Source organism: Nycticebus coucang, chromosome 22 (assembly GCF_027406575.1).
Source record: "Nycticebus coucang isolate mNycCou1 chromosome 22, mNycCou1.pri, whole genome shotgun sequence".
NCBI classification, from domain to species: domain Eukaryota; kingdom Metazoa; phylum Chordata; class Mammalia; order Primates; family Lorisidae; genus Nycticebus; species Nycticebus coucang.
In genome coordinates this window covers 31608312-31635419 of record NC_069801.1, presented here as the reverse complement: position 1 = coordinate 31635419, position 27108 = coordinate 31608312, and the positions used below count along the sequence as shown (strand labels likewise).

Here is a 27108-nt window from a genome sequence, read left to right as displayed (position 1 = left end):
CAAGGCAAAGCCACCCTAGCCCACCCCGTCTCCCACAAGGGAAGTCAGGTGGGGAAAGATAGCTGTGTCTGGGGGAGGAGGGTTGGAGGGAAGCCGACTGAGACGCTCCAGCCCTTCTGGGGGCTCTAGTAAGGGGAGGGCTGCCCCAGCAGGATGACAGAGAGATGATTAAACCCACAGAGAAGATTGATAAGGGAGCTAAACAGCTGCAACTTTGCAAGGTAGGCTAGGACAAATCTCATCTTGTCCTGGCGGAGCTCAGAGAACTGGGGGGCTGGGCCAACCCAGCTGAGCTCATGACCTACAGGAGCTCCAGAACAGGACTGGGGGATGGGGTGGGGCTGCTTCTCCCCAGAACTCCCTCCCAAAGCAGCACCCATGCACACCTGGGACCATGTGCACTTCTCAATGGTGCCCCTTCACCCATGGCATCTCCGCCTCAGCTCTCACTCTCATTATTATTAGATGTGATTTTACAGCGGAAATGCTGAGTCAGACAAACCAAGACTCCCCAGACAGAGGCAGTGGGAGAGAAGAGTCCAGGGGAGCTGGCCCTCTCTGGGCAGGGTTCTCAGAAGGGAGTGAGGAGATGAGGACATGGGCTCCTGGTTTCCAGATGCAGTGGGACCTTCAGCTTTCCTGTTTCTCCTGTCTGCCCCAGGTCCAGGATCCTCACCTGGACTCTTGGACATTCAGACCCCTTTTGTGACTCCCACCCCAGCCTCTCAGCTTCAGTCTTGACAGCCTCTGATTCTTCCTCAGCGAGTTTAAGGAAACAGCCCAGGGATCCTGAAACCTGGAAAAGCGGTGCTTCTGCTGGGCCCTGTTTCTTCACACCAGGGCTCAAGGTTCAGAAGGCAGGCCCTTGGCTCCCACAGATAGACAGAGGCAGGAAAAGTGCATTGCTGGGGTCTCGGGTCGCACTCTGCAAACAGGAACATGGGCACTCTGCACTCCTATGGGGTCCAAGGGCCCAAGAACTTGTGGAGAGCACAAATTTCTGCTTCCACCTTGTGCGGAAGAGCCCAGTGGGCAGGTCCATCTCTGCTCCCTGGGCCTCTGACTCCTTGACAGGGAGGAACTGGGCATTGTTGCCAAAAATAAACGTTCCCTCTCCCGCTCTCTGGCTCCCAGCTCCCGCTCATTAGGATGCGTGGCGTTTGGCTGCGGTCCCACACCTTGCAGCTCATTATAAATATGCAGTCGCTGCTGGCGCTACCCCAATCATCTCTGCAATCAGAGCTTTTAATTAGGTTAATTAAATTGTATCAAATCTCGCAGGGACGCAGTTCACTGATGCTGATGAGGCAGCCAAAACAGACCCCAGCTCCTCCACTAATGAAGGCCACTGCCTGCCTGAGCCGCGAGCTAGCAGGAGTGCATAATAAACGGCACGTCCTCTGGGAGGAGCTGCTGACCGGGCCTTGAGCTCAGGGGACAGGGAAGGGGTCTGCATCAAGCAGACCAGGCTCCAGCTGCAGCAGGGGCTCCCACCCCAGGAACCATCCCCTTCACGTGAGAACCAACCAGGGTAGGAACCCAGACAAGTGGGCGGTGCTGTGCCCGTGCCCTAAGCACCTGCCACTCCTACAAGGCCACCTTGTGTCCCCCCTAAAGATGCACTAACTCCACCCAGGCTCTCTTTATTTCTCCCCCAGAATGGCCCCCCAAAGGCCAGGAGACACACACACACACATAAAACTCTCTCACAGTTAGCCCTGTCACTGCCCCTCTTGTCTTACTTATTAGTCAACGAGGCCAGACTAGAAAACCCATGCAACCACTGCCGGCCCAGTCTCCATCTGCCATGGAGGCCATCTGCCCCTGGCAGGGGGTGAGGGGGTTTATAATGCTACCCCCAGACTCCACGTGCCAGATGGAGCATCTTCCCACCCACCACTCCACCTAAAGAGCCCTCTCTGAGAGGGACACTTGTCTCAGACCTCCTGGGATCAAATTAACTGGGGATAGCAGAGATGGTCCCTCCCCATCCTGAGCTGACTATCCCCTGCCTGGGCAATCCATCCCATGATCACAGCTCCAGAGCTAAAGGGTCCTGCAAAGGTTTAAGCAGGAAGGCAGATGCCACCACCTCCAAAGGGGCTGTCCCTAACGTTCTACTCAGCCTGGCTCCAACCCCCTCCTCTTAACCCCTCAGTCACCGGTCTCAGCATCTCTGCACAAATGAGGAGGAACGATGGGGAAATTTTTCAGTGCTCTCAGGACAAGCTGTTTCTGCTGTAGAAGCTAGTTTTCTAATTTGGAAAGGCTTGGGTTTTTTTTTTTCCACCCAGTAATGTGAAAACATGAAACCCGAAACCAACCCCCCACATTTGTCACCTCTGAGAGAAGCCTTTGGGGTAATTGGGAGAAAGCTGTAAATGAGTCAGGCTGATTCAGGGCAGGGGGGCTGCCCAGCTGCTCAGGGCACCAGAGTTTCATTGAGCATTAACACTCACGATCTGAGCGTGGCCTTCAGGTGACAGACAAGGGGAAGAGGAAAGGGCTTCCTTCCCACCCTCTGCTCACCCAACACAGCAGTCCCTGCTAAGTTCCTCTTGCCTAGGTAAATAGCTAGGTCCTTGGCTCTGTTCTGGACCAGCCTCTCCTCCCACCCTACAGGAGGAGAAGGCTCCAGACTACAAACCGGCCCCAGCATCAAGCACTTTGCACCTCCCACCTGGGAGAGGAAATGGCCATGGCCATGGGTAAAGCACACAAAAGATGGACAGGGAGAGCTAGGTGTCTGCTTCAGTTACAAGTACTTGACCTACAGAAAAGCTTCCCAAATGTGATGATGATGAATCCAGGAACAAGGAGATTCTCCATAGCGAATCTGAAGCAGCAGGATTTTTTTCCTCTGACCAGAGCAGTTTAGAAAAGAACAAGCAAAAGCAGGCACTGGGCACCTCCTCCAGACGCCTACTTAGGTAGTGGACTTAGCACAGGAAGCTCTGCCTCCCTATGTCTCACAGCTTCTCTCGGATCCTTCTCTGCACTTTCCACTGGGACAGACCTATGGAGATCTGGCAGGCTAAAGAGGGTGCACTCTCTGACCCCTGAGACAGCTGCACAAGCCCAAGAACACTGCCAAGCTCAGCCTCCAGGCAGTATGTCAAGTCCACCCCAATTCCTCCACTCACCTGAGGCTGTAGGCAGGACTCCCACCCAAGGTTCAGCCCGCCCTTCCCCAACATCTTGTGCAGGAGGCTCCAGAACTGGCACGCTGGGAGAGCTTGAGAGGAAAGGAGCCCAGCACCACACACCCATTTACCTCATTGCTCAAGTTCCAACAGGCCCAGGCCTCACCGGCCCCCACAGGTAGGCAGAGCCAGTCAGCATCTGTTGGCTGCCTTCCCTGCTGGAGGACGTGCGGCTCTGATTGTGCAGTGCCCCACAGCCAGCAGCATGAGAGAGGCAGGGAAACTGCCAGGGAGACCCCTCCCAAGTCTTGGTGGAAAACCTAGGGCTCTACAACACAAATGTCCCTACATGGCCTTCCCCAGAAAAGGGAAGGGGAAGAAAGCCCTTTCTTGCTTGGTCTTACCCCTCTTGGGACCACAATAATCTCAAACTCAGGGGAAGAAAATCTCATTTTTTCATGGGAGCCCCATGGCATTAAATTCAATAAACAAACACATGCTAAGCACCTACTGAGTACAAGGAGGCTTCTGATGGAACCTAAGCACGCTAAGTGGGTAGATACACGTACCAGCAAAGGGGCAGCAGCTCCACCTGCTGGGCCCTTTTCCACCCTGACACCAGGACCCAGTTCTGTCTAAATACAGAAAGGCAGAAAATGATTATTTCATTCAAGAATAAAGCTAAGAAAAAAAAAAAAAAAGAAAAAGAATAAAGCTAAGGCTTGACACTCCAGCTTGGGTTAGAAGGGCTCTAAGATGTGGCAACAGACTGAAGACTGAGCCGGGCTCACTGATTCTCTGTTGGACAGACCTGAGGGTTCCATGCCATTCATGTAGCAGCCACTTTGGAGACCTGATTTGTATAAGAGACCTATGCCAAAGAGTCCTGGCCCACAGAAAAGCTCACCTCCATAGGCTGCACACAGCCCTCTCACTTCTAGAGCAGTGTGCTATCACCAGCCCAAACCACTGCTCCTTCCCAAGAAGCCAGGAGTCCAGGGTCCCACTAGACTGAATCCCAAAGCTTCAAAGCCTGACCTCTTCACAGAATCTGAGGTTGGAGCCTGTCTGGTAAATCACAGGGGCGGCCATCTCTTCCCTTAGAATCCTGAGGCCTCAGAGATAGCCCACAGTCCAACAGCAATTCAGGACACCTAGCCTGGTCCCCTTAAAGTGCTCTGATTACCTCCGGCCTGGAACACACGGAACTCCCAAAGCATGAACTTTTCTGCTCCATTTGACACATGCACCTACCTCTTCAAGTGTCGCTGTTTGTGCCCTGTACCAGGGGGCGTGTGGGTACACCTGTACCTGTTTATGAGGCCTGAGTTATACATTCCTGTGTGTCTGCTAACATGAGAGCCTGTGAAGTGTTTGCACCTTTGTGTGGGCATATGCTTTATGAGAAGGCATTTAGGTACACTCCCTCCCCTTCCCTACCTTCCTACCAAGCAGGGCATGAGACAGAGTCAGAGCTGCCACCCAGCTATGTGATCCCAAGAGCAGATCACTGCTTAGTCTGCTCACTCCTCTGTCCAACATCACTGTGATGAGTCCCTTCCATGGCTTTTGACTTAAGTCTCCTAAGACTATCAGCACTGCCTGAGCTCAGCACCTCCCGAGCTCAGCACCTCCCTAGAAGGAAGCGCACACACAGACTGGGAAGCACTTCCCTCCTGAAGGCACAAGCTACTAGCTTCTGTTCCCCTGGCTCTTATTCCTGTTTTCCAGGGCTCCCAGGTCTGAATCCCACTGGGTAAACCCTGAAGAAATAGACTTCCATTCTAGGTTTGTGCAGGAACCTAATAGTCATGGCTACTTATTACATATGAACTATATATAATTTTTTAAATCTTTAAAATCCACACACACCAAGGCCCCCCAGAACCCTGCTGTTTGTTGTAAGCACACTCAGTCCTGCCCTTACTGGGCTAAGATCCCACCACATGGGCAGGTAAGGGAAGGGAAAGCCCCTGGAGTCCGTAGTCCCAGGGAGAAGGACTGTACCAAGCCATTTATAGCCTTGGAATCATGAACTGGCATGGAGTGCAGAGGACAGGAACAAAGCCAGGTCTATTCTGACTTGAGCTTCATCAATAAAGAAGAAGTATCTCTGCATGTTCCTAATTCCAAGAATTTCTATTTGTAGCTATAAAGTATAAGAGAAAAAAATTCCTCCCTGGATAACTTACAAAGCCACTTGAATAGCCAATAAAAGAAAAATGAATGAGGGTAAATTCAGTCTGGATAAAACATTATGCAATCATTAAAAATAATATTTATTTTAATTTTTACTGTGAGCATATATTACTTTTAAAAACTTGTGTGATTTAACATGGAAAAGAACTAATGATTTAATTAAAAATTGTTTACTATAATTACAATTATAAAACACAAAAACTGATGCATAGCTTTACAAAACAAAGGAAATAAACCAGACTGCTCACAATAATTGTTCACCTCCATAGCTCTAGCTCCTAGCACAGTTAAATATGCAATAAAAAATGTATTGTTCTGGGCGGCGCCTGTGGCTCAGTCGGTAGGGCGCCGTCCCCATATACTGAGGGTGGCGGGTTCAAACCCGGCCCCAGCCGAACTGCAGCCAAAGAATAGCCGGGCCTTGTGGCGGGCGCCTGTAGTCCCAGCTACTCAGGAGGCTGAGGCAAGAGAATCGCTTAGGCCCAGGAGTTGGAGGTTGCTGTGAGCTGTGTGAGGCCACGGCACTCTACCGAGGGCCATAAAGTGAGACTTTGTCTCTACGAAAAAAAAAAAGTATTCTTCTTAAATAAGCATTGGGATTAGGAATGATTATTCTATTTTCCAAATTCACTATGGGATTCTGTAACTTTCGTAATAAAATAAAAAAAATTTATGTATATAAAAATAAGACTGATTTCACAAAGAAACAGTACCAGAAGGGAAGAGGATTTGATATCACAAAAAGATATCAAATGCCAGACTGACAATAAATTATGGTTACAAAGAGGAAAACCATTTGGACTAAAGGGATTTGAAGTTACTAGGAAAACAGAATTATTTTTGATGTAGAAAGACAAGGCTTATCTATGGTATGTCAACGTTTTCGACGACTCTGAAATTTGTAAATAGCTGGGGAATTCACTGTTTCTTTCTTCACCTTCACCTTCTGAGTTTTATCCTACAAAAGAGTAAAAACATGATCAATAAACAGTAAAAGAGAGTTTTATAAAACAGGAAGGTTAACAGACTACCTATTAAAAAGCCCCCAATTCAGCCCAGCCCTTCTCAAAGTTCAGAAGAGACACAGCCCTACTGCCCTACACACCTAAGATAGTCAATGAATTAATGTCTCTCCTGAGCATCTACAACGGTACTAACTGTGTCTAATTCTTAGGGAAATTGAGAAGAAAGGTACTCCAATAGCTGTTTTATTTAAAATTATATAATTTTAATTTTCTCACAGAACCCCAGTCAAAAAAGGCTGACCTAAATGATCTGCAAAGCTAAAGAATTTGACATTTAGAGGAATGATAATAATATGTATGAAAGAGGCATCTTATATTCCTCAGCTCTGCTATTTAACTACACAATGTTGTCTATTTTTAAACACCAATGAGTGACATGCACTGTTTTGTTAACCTGTTTAAATGTTACGGGAGCTGCTCATAAGCTATAAAGTTCATATGCTACCCGATCCTACCCTTTGCTGTTCCAAAGCACTGACTAATAACCCCCTTATTACCTTCTTAATCAAGGAACATTTCAACACTGTCAGAGTAACAGACACTGGCCCAAACCACTGCCCCTGAGGAGCAGACATTTTCACTGGGGTTGATTTACACACAGCTGAAATCCAGTCTCAGTTAAGACCTTTACAAGAAAGGAAGGTGGGGGGGGGAGAAGGTCTAAGGCTCTCTCTCACCAGAAGATCTTTGCGTGTTTGAATTTTCTGTGCAATAACGAACAATTTCTTCTCTCGCTCAATCCGCTGTGTCAGGCAGTTATATTGCTTTTCCCTTTCTTTAGCTATCCGCTGCAGAAGAAACCCAGATATTTTCAGTAAAATAATTAAAAAGACAATAATGAGTAAGGAACTATTTTTTAATCCACTTAAGCCCAAATGCGTAAATGGTTTCATCAAATCTCTTCTCCAAAAACAACATAACATGATTAATAGAAAGCTGTCCATTTTAGAATGCTGCATTCTAGAGCTGAAAGGAACTTGGGTGACTGTTTCATCAAAACCTGTCATTTTACAAATGTAGAAAAATGAGGCTCAGAGAAGAAAAACAACTGGCCCAAGGACACACACCTCACTTGGAATAGAGTCAAGACTGTCCCTGTGTCTCAGGGATCCCAGGAATCTTTCCACTATTACACTAAGCTGCTTCAACCTTTCTGAGTGCCACTGTCACCTGAGATGATGGCAGGAATGAACCAGTACTGGAAAGCCTACACAAACAGAAGACAGAACAATGGAAAAGTCCCCAGGCGGTGTACTGCTGCCTGAGAATATCTTAGAGCTCAGAGAGAAGGATATTTTTCAGCCAAAGCTGACTTGTGAATTCTCACTGCTAATTGGTGCCTCAAAGGCCCGTGGAGTCCTTAAGTTTTGGGGAATCCTAATAAATCTCTGAGAAACTAATGGAAGCTTTGGGTTCTTTCTTTTTTTTTTGAGACAGAGTCTCACTATGTCACCCTGGATAGAGTGCTGTGTCATCACAGCTCACAGCAAACTCAAACTCTTGGATTTAAGCAATTCTCTTGCCTCAGCCTCCCAAGTAGCTGGGACTACAGGTGCCCGCCACAACACCTGGCTATTTTTTGGTTGCAGTTGTCATCGTTGTTTTAGCAGGCCTGGGCCGGGCGAGAACCTGCCAGCCTCTGTGTATGTGGCTGGTGCCCTACTTACTGAGCTACAGACGCCAAGCCTGGGTTCTTTCTTGAAATAAAGGTACATACATGTTTGTACAAATCTGTTTTGTATTGCTTTGTTTTTTGAGACAGTCTCCCTCTGTCACCCTCAGTAGAGTGCCGTGGCATCTTAGCTCATAGCAACCTCAAGCTCTTGGGCTCAAGTGATCCTCTTGCCTCAGCCTCCCACGTAGTTGGGACTATAGGCGCCCACCACAATGCCCCGCTATTTTTAGAGCTAGGATCTCTTACTCAGGCTGGTCTCAAACTCCTGAAGCTCAAGCAATCCACCCACCTTGTCTTCCCAGAGTGCTAGGATTAGAGGAGTGAGCCACCATGCCCGGCACATGTTTGTACAAATTTGTGCCAACATACATACCTACTTGCAAAAAATTTCAGTATAGAAGGGGAGTGTTCACAGACACTAAGCTCATCCGCCCCTTCCTAGTTACAGACTAATTTCCCTTGCAATCCATCCAAGGGTAGCATTTTTTGTTTTGTTTTGATTTTGTACAAGATGCCTCTTGCTCCATTGCCCAGGCCAAAGTACAGTGTGACATGATCATAGTTCATTGTAGCCTTGAACTCCTGGCCTCAAGAAATCCTCCCACCTTGGCCTCCCGAAGTGCTGGGTTTGTAAGTGTGAGCCACTGCCCCAGCCAAGAGTAGAATCTTAATAAAAATAAGTTTGCTGGGCTGGGTGCAGCGGTCATACCTGTAATCCTAGCACTCTGGGAGGCCAAAGCAGGTGGATTACTTGAGCTCATGAATTTGAGACCGGCCTGAGCAAAAAAGGGAGACCTGGTCTCTACTAAAAATAGAGAAACTGAGGCAAGAGGTTTGCTTGAGCCTGAGTTGGAGGTTGCTATGAGCTATGATGCCACTGCACTCTACCTAGGGCAACAGCTTGAGACTGTCTCAAAAAAAAAAAAATGGGCGGCACCCATACCTCAGTGGTTATAGCGCTAGCCACATACATGAAGGCTGGCAAGTTTCAACCTGGCCCGGGCCAATTAAAGAACAATGACAAGTACAACAAAAAAACAGCCAGTCGTTGTGGCAGGTGCCTATAGTCCCAGCTACTTGGGAGGGTAAGGCAAGAGAATCGCTTAAGTCCAAGAGTCTGAAGTCGCTGTGAGCTGTGAGCTGCACTCTACCAAAGGCAACATAGTGAGACTCTGTCTCAAAAAAATAATAATTTTGCTTTGGCTCAGCACCCATAGCACAGTGATTACGGCACCAGCCACATACACCAAGGCTGGCAGGTTCGAACCCAACCTGGGCCAGCTAAAAAACAACAATGGCAACTGCAACAACAACAAAAAAATAGCCGGGCATTGTGGAGGGAGCCTGTAGTCCCAGCTACTTGGGAGGCTGAGGCAAGAGAATCACCTGAGCTCAAGAGTTTGAGATTGCTGTGAGCTGTGATGCCACCACACTCTACCAAGGGCAACATAGTGAGCCTCTGTCTCAAAAAAAAGAAAATAATAATAATTTTGCTTTAAACAAAATCAAAAGAAACAACACTACTAGACAAAAATGGTAAGACTCAAACCTTCTTCTCAAAAGCTCTGTTAATGAACCACTCAGAGGATCTTGGAATACTAATCTCTTTAGGGACTACCACAATACTTGAGAAATGTCAGTGACACAGCTAATTGAAAATACAACTAATTGACAAACAGAGTTATCACAAGAACACTAGTGAGCTGGCTCCTCAGCTGAAGTGTTATCTACATAGAGAGGAGTATTACTGGACCTCAGACTTCAACAATTCACCCATTCTAGCATATTCTCACAGCAGTGGTTTCAGACAGCTTTTGTTTTCACTTTATTGCACAGACTGTCAAATTTATGGGATTACCCAATATAGTCAAACTAATTAGGGGTATTTATATTACTAAAGCAAGTTTAGCTGCCTCTGAGCTAGAGAAAACTGCTGTGAAATTAAACATTGGAAGCAAAACTGATGCGGTGTAAATGATTCAAATCAAAACAGAACAGCTGTCTGCCTGAAACACATTGACAGCATTTTTTTTTAATGAATCAGTCAGAAGAAGTGAGAGTTCAACTCCAGAAGGCTTTGAGGAAAAGCATGTCTTCTACACAACCCAGTAACAGTGATGGAAAGCACCATAAGGAAGAGGCAAAGCAAAATTTTGGTTACAAATGAGTAATATGAAAGACCTGATATTTGTGTTCACTGCCAAAGAATCAATATCACAGTAAACTAAATCCCTTAATCCTCAATGTCCCCTCTTTTCTCTGCACTTTAAAAATGCTGGTATCCATTACAAGCATTAAAAGCACAAAGCTCAGGGTAAGAACTGCGAGTCAAACCAGACTTAAAGGCCAGAACCTAAGCTCCTAACCACTATACCACACATCCTCCAATCTTAGAAACCAAGGAACCCTCTTTCACCTACTTCCATCCCCATGGTCAAATCCTCCCTCTACTTTTCTAAGCAAACTTAATGAGTTTTCTATAAATAGCTTACATTAAATGCAAGGGCAAAAAAAAAAGAAGGAATCTTCATTCCCCTAAACTCACATGTAAACAACAACAGAAAAAAATTACCTTAAGTTGAGTCGGATGAGTGACGCCTTTCACTTTTTCCTTCTGCAATGTCTCTATCCTGGGTCTATTAAAGACTCTGTCGACTAGTTCTGGAGCCGTACGCAGGTGAGTTGCAATATCAAACTGTTCAACTAAAATTCAAGACAATCCTTAAGGCACTGCCTGTTTCTAACACCAAACAACACAGACTGATATGGTAGACTGTCCCAGAAACCTTCAAACATTTCACATACCTTCCTTTTTGGTGTCAAAAAAGAACACATGCTTATTTTGTTGCTTCCCCTGACAATCCAGCAGATGGAGCTCTGATTTTAGTCTTTCAATTTTCTACAACACAGAAAATTGGTCTCCTTTAGGGGGGTCTTGGGGATATAAAAAATAAATTTGCAAAAAGTTTAAACTATTTCATATCATATTTACCAGGCAGTAAACATTTTCTTCATTAGTTTAAAGAAAAGAACCACTAAAATTTATCAAGCACCAACTACCCATCAGGTACTTGGTGAGGCACTCCTCTGAGAAACAAGGAAACGGCCTCAGAAAGGTTAACTTGCCATCATTATAGGGCTAGTAAATGGCAGTGCCAGAATCCAAACCTATGCCTGTCACATTCCCAAACTTGAATTCTTTTTTTTTTTTTTTTTGAGACAAGAGTCTCACTTCATCACTCTGGGTAGAGTGCTATGGCGTCACAGCTCACAGCAACCTCCAGCTCTTGGGCTTAGGCGATTCCCTTGCCTCAGCCTCCCAAGTAGCTGGGACTATAGGCGCCCACCACAACGCCCAGCTAGTTTTTTCTTGCAGTTTGGCTGGAGCTTGGTTTAAACCCACCACCCTCCATATATGGGGCCGGCGCCCCCAAACTTGAATTCTTGACATTCCACCATGTTGACTGACATGGCTTCTAGATCAGTATCACAATCAAGTGAGATTGTAAATGTCAGAAGATCAACTGATAACTTGAGATTGATGGATTTAAGTTTCCTTTCTTAACCAACAGTAAGTACATCAGAAAAGAGAGTTAATTATTACCTTAGCTTCTGCAACTCTTTTCATTTCTATATATTTGACATCCTGAGTTCTCATCAGCTTTAGCTGTTCTGGAGTTACTTCTTCCTTAGTCTCCTTAATAACATGAACTCCATCCTAAAATCCAAATTCAAAGATACAGTCCCTATTAGATTAAAATTATGAGTAAGTTGTTGGCATACTTCCTAGTATAAAGATAAACCAATGCTATAAGCTAACAGCAACCCAAGGCACCCTGCCCGTGAGTGCATGTTTGACTGTAGCACATCCATTCTTAGGACAGCTCCACACATAAGATAACTCAGATTCAAAGGCAGAAATGCACACGTCTCACTAAGGGACAGGTGTGCCTTGGGCACTGACCAAGAGCTTCTGGAGTAATTGGAAGAAGGCTAAATTAAGACCAAGGACCCTTCTCTCCATCATCACCCCCATCCTTATTTCCCAACAGTTGGCGCTCAAAACACCAAATGATCCTTTAGGTACCCACCTGGAGTTTAACCCGAGTCATTTTATAGTAGAATTCATCTGGATTTTTTTCAAGAGCCTTCTTCCGGAGAGCTCTGAGATATTCTTGTTTTTTATGGTAGTCACTAGAAAGCAGGTTAAAATGAGGTTCATAGACCAAAAAAAACAAAAACCCACCCCACAATGAGCAAACTTTATAAGCATCTAAAAGTTCACACGAAGAGCCAACACAGTGTTGGATCTGATCCCTACCACTCCATGTCACCGAGCTGAGCTCATGTCTCCAGAGTCCACTATCCAGCAGTCCTCTCCTGTCCCAGTGGAACTTGACATTAACTGTCCTCATCCTACATATGTTTTAGTGCCATTTATATCATTACAGAAAGACGACAAACAAAACACAAATTAAAACTCCTCAGACAGGATTCTGTAGAAGCTTGGGCACTAAATAACCATATATGATCCAAAAACTACAGTAAGTACAGCATAATGACTAGAATTGTGGACAGAGTCTGGGATCAAATATGGACTCCACCACTTCTGGCTAAGCAAACCTGGATAATCTAGTTAAGCATTCTGTATTCCAAATTCATCTATGAAAAGAGTATTGTAATAGTAATCTATCCCAGAAGGCTGTTGGGACGAATAAATGAGTAGATAAAACTTATAAGTCTCCTAGAACACTGCCTGGCCCAATAACAGCACTTCATTATCATTAACCTTAAAAATTCTAGGACCTACAGAAAACCAACTCCATCATCACAACCTGTACCAGGAACACAAGAAGGGCCTTAGCTGATACATACAGCTAACAAATAAAGTATTTTGCAAATGAAGTTCTAGCGGAGAAGAATGGAGATAATTGTTTTACAAAATGTATTCAGAGTTCATTATCACCCACGCTCAGTCTCATGAATCCATCTTTCACATCTCTTCACTCCACACCACACACAGTGATGTAACAGACTCAACAAATGGAATTTTAAATTATATCTTGCACTTTAAGAAAATGAAGAGAAAAAAAGACTCAGCTTTTTGTTAAAACACCAAAGCAGAGGCAAATCAAAGCCATTATGACAAAACGATCTGGAACAACATAATAAAAAAAATTTCACAATGCAACTACAGTTAAATAAATAATGATCTGCCTGAACAAAGAGAGACGTTTAGGGTCACAGAAAATTATGTGACATGCTGCCAGAGCTTTGGCCATTTTATCAATGGCAGGAAATTATTCCCCATTGGACACTTAGGCAATTCAGCTACAGTGCAAGGAGCTTATAAGGCTTCTTGGCAGCACTTCTACCAGAAAGACTGAAGACTAAACTCACTCTGCACGAAGTTTGTAATCTTTCTTTTTCTCCAGCAGGCCCAGATGTTTTCGAAAGCCAGGCTAAAAGACAAAAGCAAAAAACAGTGCTTAGTTTCCTTAAGCAAACACATGCCCAAATGAACATGACACCTAATGGGAACAAGAGCCTCTAGAGTGTCCAGTAAATCCATGTCCTTGGAGCCAACCCACTACCCTGTTCCCTCCCTTCCCTGCAACTGGGCTCTGCCCAAGGATGAGAGGGACCATGCCAGTACCAGAGAGGTCACAAGCACTGCTATAGTAGGTTTCTTGGCCTATTAAGGACAGAGAGAGGCAATAATGACTCGGCACTAAGCAAGCAGTTACCAGTTGTACTAAAATTACTACCGACTTAATCCAAGGGTTTATAAAATACTACAAAGGGAAAACATAGCGACCGGGAGGCAACTGTGGTAAGGGAGCTAAATTTAGAGTCTAGAGTCTTAGGTTCAAATCCAAAGCTTTACCTCTTAACAACCTGTAACCTTGGGCAAGTCACTTAACTTCTCTGAGCTGCTCTTTCCTAACAGTAAAATGAGAATAAAGTACCTACTTCTCAAGGTTCTTTTTTTTTTAAACAGAGTCTCACTTTGTTGCCCTGGGTAGAGTGCCGTGGTGCTGTAGCTCACAGCAAACCTCAAACTCTTGGGTTCCAGCGATCCTCTTGCCTCAGTTTTTCATTTTTAGTAGAGACAGGGGTCTCACTCTTACTCTGGCTGGTCTCGAACTCCTGAGCTCAGGCAATCCACCCGCCTCAGCCTCCCAGAGTGCTAGAGGCATGAGTCACCGGGCCCGGCCCTCCTCACTTTTTTTAAAGGATTCAATAAGCCTCTGTAAGTGGTAGTGCCTGCACATGGCTTGACAAACAGCAGATGCCCAGGATAAATTTACCGTTATTATTTTACCTTTAGTACAGGTGTGAAAGAAAACAAAGTACGAAAGAAAGTACTTTCTCTGACACAGACTTGGAAGGTACAAGGATTCTATCTTGGTATGATTTTTCTACAAGCTACCGTTTGTAAGGCATTAAGTATATGTCACGGTCTGTACTAGATTCCTTTGCCTGCATCATCATAATAGGTAACATTCATGAAGCAATGTGTACTATGCACTATGCTTGGTATACAATCTCACTTAATCCTCACAACAATCATGGGAAGTAGGTTAAGCAGGCACTACTGTTATCCCAGAGGATATTTTTTGGAAGGGAAATGGGGGAGTGAGGGTGTTACTTGTTTTGTTTTGTTTTGAAACAGAGTCTCACTCTACTGCCCTGGGTAGAGTGCAGCAGCATCATGGTAGCTCACAGCAACCTCAAACTCTTCGGCTTGAAAGAGCCTCCTGCCTCAGCCTCCCGAATAACTAGGACTACAGGCCCCTACCACAACACCCAGCTAGTTTTTTTCTATTTTTTAGTAGAGATGGGGTCTCACTCTTGCTCAGGCTGGTCTCGAACTCCTGACCTCAAGCAATCCACCTGCCTCAGCCTCCTAGATTGCTGGGATTAGAGGCGTGAGCCACTACACCTGTCCGAGAATAAGATTTAGTGAATAACCTGTTCCAGAACACAGAATTAGGCCGGGCACAGTGGCTCATGCCTGTCATCCTAGCACTCTGGGAAGCCAAGGCAGGTGGACAGCCTGAGCTCACAAGTTCAAGACCAACCTGAGCAAGAGCAAGACTCCATCTCTAAAAATAGCCAGGCACTGTGGCAGACAGCTGTAGTCCCAGCTATTTAGGAGTCTGAGGCAAAAGAATCGCTTGAGCCGAAGAGTTTGAGGTTGCTGTGAGTTATGACACCACAGCATTCTACCAAGGGCAAAAAGGTGAGACTCTGTCTCAAAAAAAAAAAAAACAACACAGGCTCAGTGCCAGCCACATGCACCAAGGGTGGCGGATTCGAACCCGGCTGGGCTAGCTAAAAACAACGACAACTGCAACAATAACAACAAAAAAAATAGCCATTGTGGTGGGCGCCTGATGTCCCAGCTACTTGGGAGGTTGAAGCAAGAGAAGTGCTCAAGCCCAAGAGTTTGAGGTTGTTGTGAGCTGTGACGAGCTGTGACACTATGGCATTCTACCGCAGGCGACATAGTGAAACTCTGTCTCAAAAAAAAAAAACAGAACTAGGAAGTGACAAAACTAAAACTAGAATGCAATTTTATCAGGGGCCTTAATCTGAGCTCTTTCCACACCCAACAGACTGAGTCCTCTTACCACTCAGAATAATTTTGACTTCTGAGGAAATGTATACACTTCTCTACTGTTTAAACTTGTATAATAATTTAGGTGGGATTTTTTTCTTTTCTTTTTCTTTTTTTCTGAGACAAAGCCTCATTCCACTTGCCTTGGCCTTCCAGGGTGTTAAAAGTACAGGCATGAGCCACCATGCCCGGCCTATTGGTCAGATTTTTAACAGTCATCTTTCTCATTTTTGATCCTTCAAGTGATGTAATAAATTACTCAGTATTCAAAGTAACACCCCAAACCTTTCCTGATAATTTTTAATTACAGTAGATAAAGGGAGGTTAACAGAGTAGAGAAAGTGGCTCAGTGCCCATAGCACAGTCGTTAGGGTGCCAGCCACATACACCTGGGCTGGTGGGTTGGAACCCAGCCAGGGCCTGCTGAACAATGATGACAACTACAACAACAAAAAAATAGCCGGTTGTTGTAGACCCAGCTACTTGGGAGACTGAAGCAAGAGAATCGCTTAAGCCCAAGAGTTTGAGGTTGCTGTGAGCTGTGAACCCATAGCACTTTACCAAGGGCGACAGAGTGAGACTCTGTCTAAAACAAAAAAAACAAAAAACAAACAAAATAAAAGCAGCGCTGTGCCTGTGGCTCAAAGGATTAGGGCACCGGCCCCATATACCAGAGGTGGCGGGTTCAAACCCAGCCCCGGCCAAAATCTGCAAAAGAAACAGTGGAGAAAAAAAAACTCAAGAATCAAAAGAAGAACAACATGGGCAAGGGGCAAGGCAGAAACCTTACTGTCATGTCTACTTGAATGTATATCTGCATTACAGAAAGAAACCTGGTATTCCATCTGAAATAGTTAACGTAATAACATATACCCCTACTTATAAAATATCTTCAGTAGCTCCCCTAGTGCCTCACTGAAGGACCTACAGGATAAAGTCCAAAATACCTAAACAAAGAATGTTCAAGTCAATGGTTTACCTGCATGGTCTTCTCTTCACCTCCCTCACAAAGACCTTGTATTCTTACTCAGACATGGTACATGGCATGGCCATGCCATGTCCACAGCCAGCCTTGAAACTCCTTCTCTCTGCTAATTCAAATCCACTTCTTAACAACTGCAACTTTGGATACACACTATTCAATCTCATTTTTTTTTTTTTTTTTTTTTTGAGACAGAGTCTCATTTTGTTGCCTTCAGTAGAGTGCTATGGTATCAGGCAGCACCTGTGGCTCAAAGGAGTAGGGCGCCGGCCCCATATGCCGGAGGTGGCGGGTTCACACCCAGCCCCGGCCAAAAACTGCAAAAAAAAAAAAAAGAGAGAGAGAGAGAGAGAAAAAGAGTGCTATGGTATCATTTAGGTCACAAAAACCTCAAATTCTTGGGCTCAAGCAATCCTCTTACCTCAGCCTCCCAAGTAGCTGAGAGCCGCCAAAATGGCTGGCTATTTTTTTAGAGACAAAGCCTTTGCTCAGGTTGGTCTCAAACTCCTGAGTTCAAGCAATCCACCTCCCTTGACCTCCCAGAGTACTAGGATTACAGGTGTAAGCCACTGGATCTGGCCTTATTCAATTTCTTTAAACACCAATTTCCTTCTATGTAAACTGAGGTTCACATCTATCTCATAGGAATATTGTAGGATAATATGAGATGATTGTAAAACAAATTGGGTTCTGCCTAGCGTATTGTTACGTACTCAAAAAGTGACAGTTTTGCCTCTCAAAGCAAATTGCTTTCCAAGTTCAACAAGTTTCACATGATGCTTCGTCATCATCTTGACACTTGCCACTCATAACCCTCCTTTGGCAGTTTTTATGTGCCATCTCTTACAAAGCTACCTCTTTATTCTTCTTCTGGTAGTCTCTAGATTCAAAACACCTGGTGGGATTCCTGGCTTTGCTATTTGTCAGCTATAGCTGTATGTCTATGGGTAAAAAGTTTATCTGAGCCTTTGTTTCCACATCTGCAAAGATGAGTAAATAATAGCACCTACTTCCACACAGTTGTTTTTGAGAGTTAAATGAGATAACAAAAGTAAAGCATTCCACACTTTGTCTCACTCTAGCACACAGTAAGAATTCTAGCTATTATTAACTTCAGATAAGTCTACACAGTCTCCCAAACGTGGTGGACAATTACACTATTGCTCCTAGTACACAAATGCTCAATAAATGTCTGATAAATGCTACTAAGTAGGGAAACTGAACAGTGATTAAGAGACCTTAGTTTTGTCTCATCGGTTAGCTGCACAACTTTGTACACACCCTTGCCCCTCTCTTCCCCATGTGTAAAATAAAGTTGGACCACATTTATCTCTAAGGGCCTTTCCGAATCGTGTATTATCTGACTCCTGAGAGCAGTCAAGTGGAAAATGGATTGTGCATATAAGCTTATTTCTAATCAACCTCCCCACACAGACACACCTTCCATAGAAATCCTACAACTGTATATTCTGCTGAATTTGGTCTCTGAAATCAGGCAGGTCACTCTCTGGACCTCAGTTTCCTCACTTGTATAATGGGGATGGAAAACACAACATTACAGGGTGAAGCATAAACAAAAGCAAATGTAGCAGATCTTCATAAACTACAAAGCCCAAGCGTGATGATGATACCGCATTAGTAAAGTGGGATCATCTCTTCGGTCAGAACCCCTATATTGCTGCAGGCGGAGCTGAGCACTAGGATGTGTGTTCCAATTCCATTGTGGCAGTTATTGATTACGTGAACTCTGATCTCAACTTCCCTAGAGAAGACCAGGCACATTCCATACGTTATCCTACTCAAAATATTGCACCGAAATCTTGCAAAGTAGGAATGATTATCCCCAAAGAATGGGAAGCAGCCCGTGCTCTTTCTAGAGAGAGAACGAAAACCTCTCCTCCTCCCCAACCAAGCCAGTGTTATTAGCATATATTTGCGTGTATTTGCATACTGCGTGTAAGCACGCCCGGCACCAGGGCCCCAGGTGACGAGAACAAGCTGACTACGGGGCCAAAGGTCGGTGTTCCTGGGGCCTGTGCGGTCCTACCTGGCTTCGCTCTCGATGGTCTCGCTGTCGAGACTTAGCCGCCTTCCGAAAAGCCGCAGCCATGTCGTTTCACTCCTGGAAGAGCTCAAACAGACAACGCCGGTTCTGCACGGCCCTCGGCTACCACGTCCTCTAATCCTGCCGGAAACAGGCCAACGTTAGGACCGCCCACTTCCTTTACGCAGCCTATCCGGACCCTGCTTTTCCGGAAATACGTCCTCTGACAAAGGCGGCCGCGGCAGGCTGTCTCTGGGAAGAGTAGTTTCCCAGTTTTTCGTGACTCTACCAGGGACAGTTTTTATTCGCCAGAGGCTGTCCACGCTACTGAATCCAGCCTTTGCTCTCGGCCTGCACCGGCACCTGGGAACACGTGGCTGGCACTGCCGCCTCCTCCCGAGCTGGGATAGGTGTGTGCGCATGTGCGCATGCATGCTCTTAGAGCTCCGCACCGTATTTAGGTAGAAAGCGACAAGCCTGAGAACTGCCGGGCGCGGTGGCTCACGCCTGTAATCCCAGCACTGTGGGAGGCTGAGGCGGGAGGATTGCTTCAGCTCAGGAGTTCGAGGCTTGTCTGAGCGAGAGTAAGACCCCGACTCATGAAAAAAATGGAAAAACCCAGCCGGGCGCCGCGGCGAGCGTCTGTAATCCCAGCGGCTTCGGAGGCTGAGGCAGCAGGGTGCCCACAGCCCGAGTCTGAGGTTGCAGTGAGCTACGACGCCATTGCCCTCTGCTCAGGGCATAGGGTAGAACTGTGTCTCGACAAAAAAAAACAAGGCAACTGTGCGCATATGCTCATCCCAACCCCCAAATCCCCTTTTTAAAAAAATTTTTTTTTAGCCTGTGAATTTCGCAGGGTTGGGGCTCAGAACACACCATTCCAAAATATGGCTGTAGGGGACCAGACTGTATCACCCCCAAAAGATACTTCTTTGGTATATTTTCAGCTATTCTGAGAAACTGTAAACATGGGAGTAGCTCTGAAAAGCTGTCCTTTTGTAAAAGAAATTTACATCTATAAAGGAAATCTGTTATTAATGAAATATATGTATCAGGAAAAGGGCTGACAACTTTCACTACGTGAGACACGTAGTAATATCTGCATAACAGGATCTGTATTCGCCGTACATTTCCTCTCCTCAACTTCCCATAATTTAGGTTGCCACTGTCGCACAGAAACTCCACACCACTATTATTTTCTGTAGCTTAGGATGCCATATAAACTTCAATTATCTGACCCTTTTACTTTTTGCTTTCCTACGACATACAGAAAGGAGCATTCTGTAGACAGACAAAAGACCTTTAAACCAAATCTGGCTCTGCCACTTACAGGCTGTGTGACTTCCGGCAGGTTTATTGACTTTAATGGGTATAATTTTTCTCACGCATAAAATGAGGATAATAATAACATACACTTCTTACCCCACAGCCATAGGGCTGTCAAGGGCTCACAGCTGAGTTGAGGGGGGTCATATCTGTAAGCAGCATAGAAAGGAATTACCTAATGGCAGTAGTTAATAAAGTTCTGATTCCCTCACACCCTCAGGGGAATGGTTGGCTGACAATGTGAGTATCAGAGGTGGTACAATGAAATAAGACCCTGATCCATATAGATAAGTTCTGATCCTAACTCTTGGCTACCAGCTAAGGCAAAGTTAGATTCACTGAGTCTCCATCTCCCCATCTGTAAAATAGAGGTAATAACAACACTATACATCCAGAGAACTGTTGTGAGGATTAAATGAAATAATGTTTTGGGGGTTTTGGTGCTTCATTTTGGTTTTTTACAGACAGAGCCTCACTACGTCTCCCTTGGTAGAGTGCCGAGGCGTCCCGGCTCACAGCATCCTCAAACTCTTGGGCCCAAGAGATTCTCCTGCCCAGCCTCCCAAGTACCTGAGACTACAGGCACCTGTCACAACACCCAGCTATTCTCTTGTTGTAGTTGTCATTACTGTTTGGCAGGCCCAAGCCAGGTTCGACCTTGCCAGGCCCAGTGTATGTGGCTGGTGCCCTAACTGCTGAGCTACAGGCGCTGAGCCATTTTGGTTTTTTGGGGTTTTTTTGAGACAGTCTCACTTTGTCGCCCTCAGTAGAGTGCCATAGTGTCACAGCTACAACAACTTTCAAACTCTTGGGCCCAAATGATTCTCTTGCCTCAGCCTCCCAGGTAGCTGGGACTACAGTTGCCTGCCATAACACCGAGATAGTTTTAGAGACAAGGTCTCACTTGAGCTCAGGCAATCTGCCCACTTCGGCCTCCCAGAGTGTTAGGAGTATAGGTGTGAGCCATCGACCCCAGCCTGAAATAATATTTAAATTGCTTAATACTGACTGAGGCAGAACTGCTCTAGCCCAGGAGTTAGGCTGTGAGTTAGGCTAACACCATGGCACTCTAGCCTCAGCAACAAATAGAGTGAGACTCTGTCTCTAAGAGCTTAATGGTGTCTTCACCCCTTAGGCAGTGGATCTATTATTGTTATTTTTACTAAACCATTCTCTTAGTCTAGAGCAGTGGTTCTCAACCTTCTTAATGCCTCCTAATGCCGCAGCCCTTTAATACAGTTCCTCATGTTGTGGTGATCCCCAACCATAAAATTAGTTTCATTGCTACTTCATAACTATAATTTTGCTACTGTTATGAATCGTAATGTAAATATCTGATATGCAGGATATATTTTCATTGTTACAAAGGGGTCAATGTAAATATCTGATATGCAGGATATATTTTCATTGTTACAAAGGGGTCAATGTAAATATCTGATATGCAGGATATATTTTCATTGTTACAAAGGGGTCGAGACCCACAGGTTGAAAACTGCTGGTCTAGAGAGGGGATAGTAAACCATCCCAGAGGTATTTGGTTTATTTTCCATCATGTGAAATGGGTTTTGTAATTGCACCCATTTCTCAAGACATGGGTCAGCCCTCCAGCTGAAGAGCTCTGGATAAATTCTCTCCTCAGTCACAAGAGGTGCCCTTCCAGTTAACTAGTGAGCAACAAAGACCTGAAAGTATGAGTTTGAGCCTTAACAACATGCATTAACAAAATTCTATCTCATTTGTCACTTACCATTGAAATACAAGACCCCTTATGATCTGGCCCATACCAACCTTTCCAGCCTCATTCTGATTAGAAAACTTAGCCATCGGCTCGGCGCCTTCAACTCAATGAGTAGGGCGCTAGCCACATACACCAAGGCTGGTGGGTTGAAGCCTGGCCCGGGCCTGCTAAACGATAACAACTGCAACCAAAAATTAGCCGGGTGTTGTGGCGGGCACCTGTAGTCCTAGCTACTCAGGAGGCTAAGGCAAGAGAAATGCTTAAGCCCAACGGTTTAAGGTTGCTGTGAGCTGTGATGACACAGCATTCTACCAAGGGTGACATCGTCAGACTCTGTCTCAAAAAAAAAAAAAAACCTAGTCATCAGGCAGGGTGACCAGGTGGCAGCTCCAGCCACTCCCGCTGCTTCCCTGGAAGAAGGCATTGAGTGACCAGCATATGCAGAAGAAGCTAGTTCTGTACACCAGAGGGGTGGGACCCTGGAGTCACCCCTGAATTTGAATCGCACATCTACCACCTATTGGCTTATGATTTGGGGCCACATAGTCAAATTCTCTGAGCCTCAAGTCCTCCTAGCAAAATGGTATTAATAATAAAAATAATAACAATAACCACCTCATATAGTGTTTGTGAGGACTGAAAGAGGTAATAAGTAGCACTTAACATGGTGGTTTGCACAAAGTCAGCATTTAACCACATTAGTTCTCCATCTGTCCTCCCCTCTCTCATCATGTTCTATGAAAAATCACTCATGTCACCCTCTCCATCCATTGTCAAGCTTAGGGTCACAAGGAATGTTTTTAGATAGTTTGAAAGAGGATATCTGCTAAGTCTTGAGGCCTACAAGGGCTCTAGGCAGCCAGTGGTAAGAGTGAGCAATACACCCAGAGAAGGAAGGACATGTTCTCACTAGGGGGAAGAAGGGCTTGTGGTTACAGGCATCAGAGAGTGATTCACCACCCAGAGGAAGCCATGACAGGCTTGTCAGTAGTCACCCAATGCCTCCTTTTTTTTTGAGACAGAGTCTCAAGCTGTCACTTTGGGTAAAGTGCTGTGGCATCTCAGCTCACAGTAACCTCAAACTCTTGGGCTTAAGCAATTCTCTTGCTTCAGCCTCCCAAGTAGCTGGGACTACAGGCACCTGCCACAACATCTGGCTATTTTTGTTGTTGTTGTTGCAGTTGCAGTTGTCATTGTTGTTTTAGCTGGCCCAGGCCAGGTTTGAACCCACCAGCCTCAATGTATGTGGCTGGTGCCCTACCCACTGAGCTACAGGTGCCACCATCAGAACCTCCTTTTGAAAATTCTTGCAAGATGAGAGAATAGATGGAGGACCCTGAGCACAAGTTAAGGAAGAGTATGTGGGAACTTCCTGGATAATAGAAGGACAATTAATTATATTTCACTTATCCAAGGCAAGTCATCCAACACTCAGACTCTGCTTCCAGCCCTAGCTCAGACACACCTGTTTCCCATGAAGGGGGGAGGACAGACAAAGAAACGGAACAGGGAGTCCATGTGGCTGATCCAGGATCTCTCTGTGCATGTCCTCCTGGGCCAAAATAGAGCAAGCAGGGAAATGTGAGTTCACTGAGGAGCTGGAAATGGAGAGGGGAAAGGACATAGCTTCCTTGTGGGGGCTTGCCTCTAGGCTGGTTACCCCCACCCTAGATGTCCCAAGCTGGAAAGCCAACTTGCTCTGGCCTCTGGAGTCCAAGTCTTTTTTTTTTTTTTTTTGAGACAGAGTCTCACTATGCCACCCTTGGTAGAGTGCCGTAGCGTCACAGCTCACAGCAACCTCAAACTCTTGGGCCCAAGTGATTCTCTTGCCTTAGCCTCCCAAGCAGCCAGGACCACAGGTGCCTGCTACAACACCCAGCCATTTTTTTGTTGCAGTTGTCATTGTTGTTTTTAGCTGGCCTCAGCCAGGTTCGAACCTGCCATCCTTGGTGCATGTGTCCAGCACCATAACCACTGTGCTACAGCTACAGGAATGGAGCCTCGAGTCCAAGTCTTTTTTTTTTTTTTTTAATGTGAGGGGGTTTTTTTGTTCTTGATTTTTTTTTTTTTTTTTTGGTTTTTTATTTTGTAGTTTTTGGCCAGGGCTGAGTTTGAACCCGTCACCTCTGGCATACGAGGCTGGCGCCCTACCCCTTTGAGCCACAGGCGCCACCCCCAAGTCCAAGTCTTTTTTTTTTTTGGCCGGGGCTGGGTTTGAACCCGCCACCTCCAGCATATGGGGCTGGTGCCTTAGCCCTTTGAGCCACAGGCACTGCCCCTCGAGTCTAAGTCTTAATAGCAGACTCTAACACTTGACCATGAAACGGAGGGGGGTGTTCCCATATATTGATGACCTATTCCATGCTCCCATCCAATGCTCACAACCATGCTCTGAGATGGCCATCCACTCTTCACAGATGAGGCTTATATGGGTTAAATGACTACAGGTGCCATAAAGCCTAATGGTTAAATTCATTTTTGCCATAAAAGACTTTTTTTTTTGAGACAGAGTCTCACTTTGTTGCCTGGGTAGAGTACCCTGGCATCACAGCTCACAGCAACCTCAAATTCTTGGGCTCAAGCAATCCTCTTGCCTCAGCCTCCTGAGTATCTGGGACTACTGTGCCTGCCACAACACCTGGTTGTTTTTAGAGACAGGGTCTAACTCTTGCTCAGGCTGGTCTCGAACTCCTGCACTCAAGCAATCCACCCACCTCAGCACCCCTGTGTGCTAGGATTACAGTTGAGAGCCACCTCGCCCAGCCAAGACTTTGACTTTTGACTGGATTTGAATACCAGCTTGCCACTGTGTCACCCTTGGCAGGTTGCTATCTCTCTGTGCCTCAATATTTGCATCTTTAAAATGGAGATAAAAGCCAGGCACAGTGGCTAACACCTGTAATCCTAGCACTTTGGGAGGCCAAGGTGGGTGGATTACTTCAGCTCAGGAGTTCGACACCAGCCTGAGCAAGAGTGAGATCCATCTCTACTAAAAATAGAAAAACTAGCTGGGCATTGTGGCAGGTGCCTGTAGTCCCAGCTACTTGGGAGGCTGAGGCAAGAGGACCGGTTGAGCCCAAGAGTTTGAGGTTGCTGTGAGCTGTGATGATGCCACAATAATCAGGGTGACAGAGTGAGACTCTGTCTCAAAAAAATAAAATAAAACAAGTGGGCATGGTGGCTCAGGCCTGAAAATCCAGCACTTGGGAGGCTGAGGCAGTGGATTGCCTGAGCTCATGAGTTTGAGACAAACCTGAGCAGGAGCCAGAACCTGTCTCTAAAAAATAGCCAGGCACTGTGGCAGGCACCTATAGTCCCAGCTACCTGGGGAGCTGAGGCAAGAGAATCGCTTAAATCCAAGAGTTTGAGGTTGCTATGAGCTAAAATGCCACGGCACTCTACCAAGGATGACCAAGTGAGACTTTCTCAAAAAAATAAATAAATATGTGGGGCGTGGTAGTTCATGCCTGTAATCCTAGCACTCTGGGAGGCCAAGGCAGGTGGATTGCTTAACCTCACAACCAGCATGAGCAAAACTGAGACCCCCCATCTCTACTAAAAACAGAAAAACTGAGGCAAGAGGATCACTTGAGTCCAAGAGTTGGAGGTTGCTGTAAACTATGACACCATGCACTCTACCTAGGGTGACAGCTTGAAACTCTGTCTCAATAAATAAATAAATAAATAAAATAAAAAAATAAAATGAGGATAAAAATATATTTAGTCAGGTTATCAAGTGTATTGACACATGTAAAGTGCTCGCATGCAAAGTGGCGCCCAGGAAGTACTTGCTCTCATTAGGGCCATTCACCAGAGCTTTCAGCCATGAGTAAAGAACAGAGATCCACTCTGCCTTTTGTCCAGCACTTTTGTTACTCATAACCTCTTCCTTTGTGGAGGCTTCTGATCTTTGCCTTGCCCTTACCTTTGAGCAGACTGTCTCTTGCTGTCTGTCTACTCCAGGCAGGCAGAGTAGTCTCCCTGCACTTCCCAGGGCTAAGAGTCCTTTACACCTGCAAGACAAATTCCAGTGAAAGGACCCACCCATGGGTTGGCTGCTCACTCCCTAGACGCTAGATAGCAGGTTCTGTTGTCCAAATTGGGAGGGGTGTGTGTCATTCATTCATCAGATACATTAGAACCTCTGTAAGTTGACCACCCAAGGGACCCTAGCAAATTGGCTAATTTACAGAGGTGGTGAATATAAGGAACTAGGACTACTGTACTGATACATACATGAGGTGCATGTCTGATCTCTGAAAATTAGGTCAACCTAAGAAGTTGATCGATGAAGGGAGGTGGTCCACTATGGCGGTTCCACTGGAGTAAGTACTGGGAGAGAACGCAGCAGTGAACAAAAAGGATCTAGTCCCTGCCTTCATGGTTAAACAAACACTTAATAGTTTTGAAAGGAAACCTGGCCTGGAGGCTGACTTGGGACCCAGGAACATAAAACAGAGATGGCAGGGAAGGGTCCTCAGGAGCCCCAGCCTAGAAGAGACTTTGTTCCTACCTGTGAGTAAAGTGGCCCCGCCTGGAGGGTGGGGAAGCCTCTTCTGGCACCTGGATCTTCACTCTGATGCTAAGGTTATTCCAGGATTGGTTTGTTGCCTCTTATTTTGCAACCAGCACAGTAGCGCCTCCTCCCTCCCTCTCCCACATGTCCAGACCAGGCTATTTATTCCTAGTGACAAGCCTGAGAATCCGGGGGGTGGAGGGGTGGCGTCAAGAACATGGAGGGGCCTTGTGTCCCTGGCAGGCGCCAGTCTTCCCTCACTGACACAGGGAGGAAGCCAGGGGGTCAGACATTGCAAAGGTTCCCCCCCTACTCCTCCACCACCCTGCAGCACCCTATCCACTCACACTCCTCCCCAGAAGCCTAAAGATCACGGGGGGGGGGGGGGGGGAGGCCGGTGGGCCAAGAATTAGGATCTTCCCTGGGCCTCAAAGGTCAAAACTATTCTTGGGCACTGTGGAATACAAGGCGAGGAAGGACTTCTTAGTGTCAGGGTGAAGCTGGAGGTGGAGAGGTGATTACCTTCGGTTTTGCCACTTAGAGTTGTGGAAAAAAGCCCTTTGAAGGTCAAGACCCTAAACTGGGGTGGGTTCCTCTCTTCACCCCTTGTTTTCAGAGAATAGGCATGACAGCATACTCAAAACCACCCACTCCGCCAGTTAGATTAAGGCATCCTCCAACAATTCAGGAAGGGGGAGGGAGAGGACACAAGGAAGGTCGAGGACTCTTGGTCCCCAAGCAGACCCTGGTCTGCAGGGTCTTGTACCGGTTGCCTAAAGCTGAATACCTCCCGCTTGTCCCTGGGGTGTTGGGGGTGGAGGAGTGAGGACAGCCAA

At 46.0% G+C, this 27108-nt stretch overlaps 1 protein-coding gene across 2 annotated transcripts; it reads right to left on the bottom strand.

The window, feature by feature from the left end:
• Positions 1 to 6055: 6055 nt before the first annotated feature.
• On the bottom strand, positions 6056 to 26335 carry UTP11 (UTP11 small subunit processome component). 2 transcript variants are annotated; one of them, XM_053576697.1, is made up of 10 exons: positions 26270 to 26321; positions 25682 to 25769; positions 18696 to 18833; positions 13443 to 13504; positions 12134 to 12236; positions 11647 to 11760; positions 10848 to 10941; positions 10615 to 10745; positions 7045 to 7155; positions 6056 to 6300 (listed from the first exon to the last, which is right to left on the bottom strand). In XM_053576697.1, exons 3-10 carry the CDS (start codon positions 18756 to 18758, stop codon positions 6217 to 6219), a joined length of 762 nt encoding a protein of 253 aa, XP_053432672.1. In that variant the 5' UTR covers positions 18759 to 18833; positions 25682 to 25769; positions 26270 to 26321; the 3' UTR covers positions 6056 to 6216. The 2 variants fall into 2 exon arrangements, with proteins under 2 accessions (XP_053432672.1, XP_053432673.1); XM_053576698.1 differs by lacking the exon at positions 7045 to 7155 and having other exon boundaries at positions 26270 to 26335.
• Positions 26336 to 27108: the final 773 nt, after the last annotated feature.

Bases quoted from the DNA above. Each gene is read 5' to 3' on its own strand.
- UTP11 (XM_053576697.1), bottom strand. From the start codon at position 18,758: ATGGCTGCGGCTTTTCGGAAGGCGGCTAAGTCTCGACAGCGAGACCAT. The intron at 11,761-12,133 runs GTGGGTACCTAA...TTTGGATTTTAG, and splicing joins TGACTCGGGTTAAACTCCAG to GATGGAGTTCATGTTATTAA. The intron at 6,301-7,044 runs GTGAGAGAGAGC...ACTCTTTTGTAG, and splicing joins AAACACGCAAAGATCTTCTG to GATAAAACTCAGAAGGTGAA.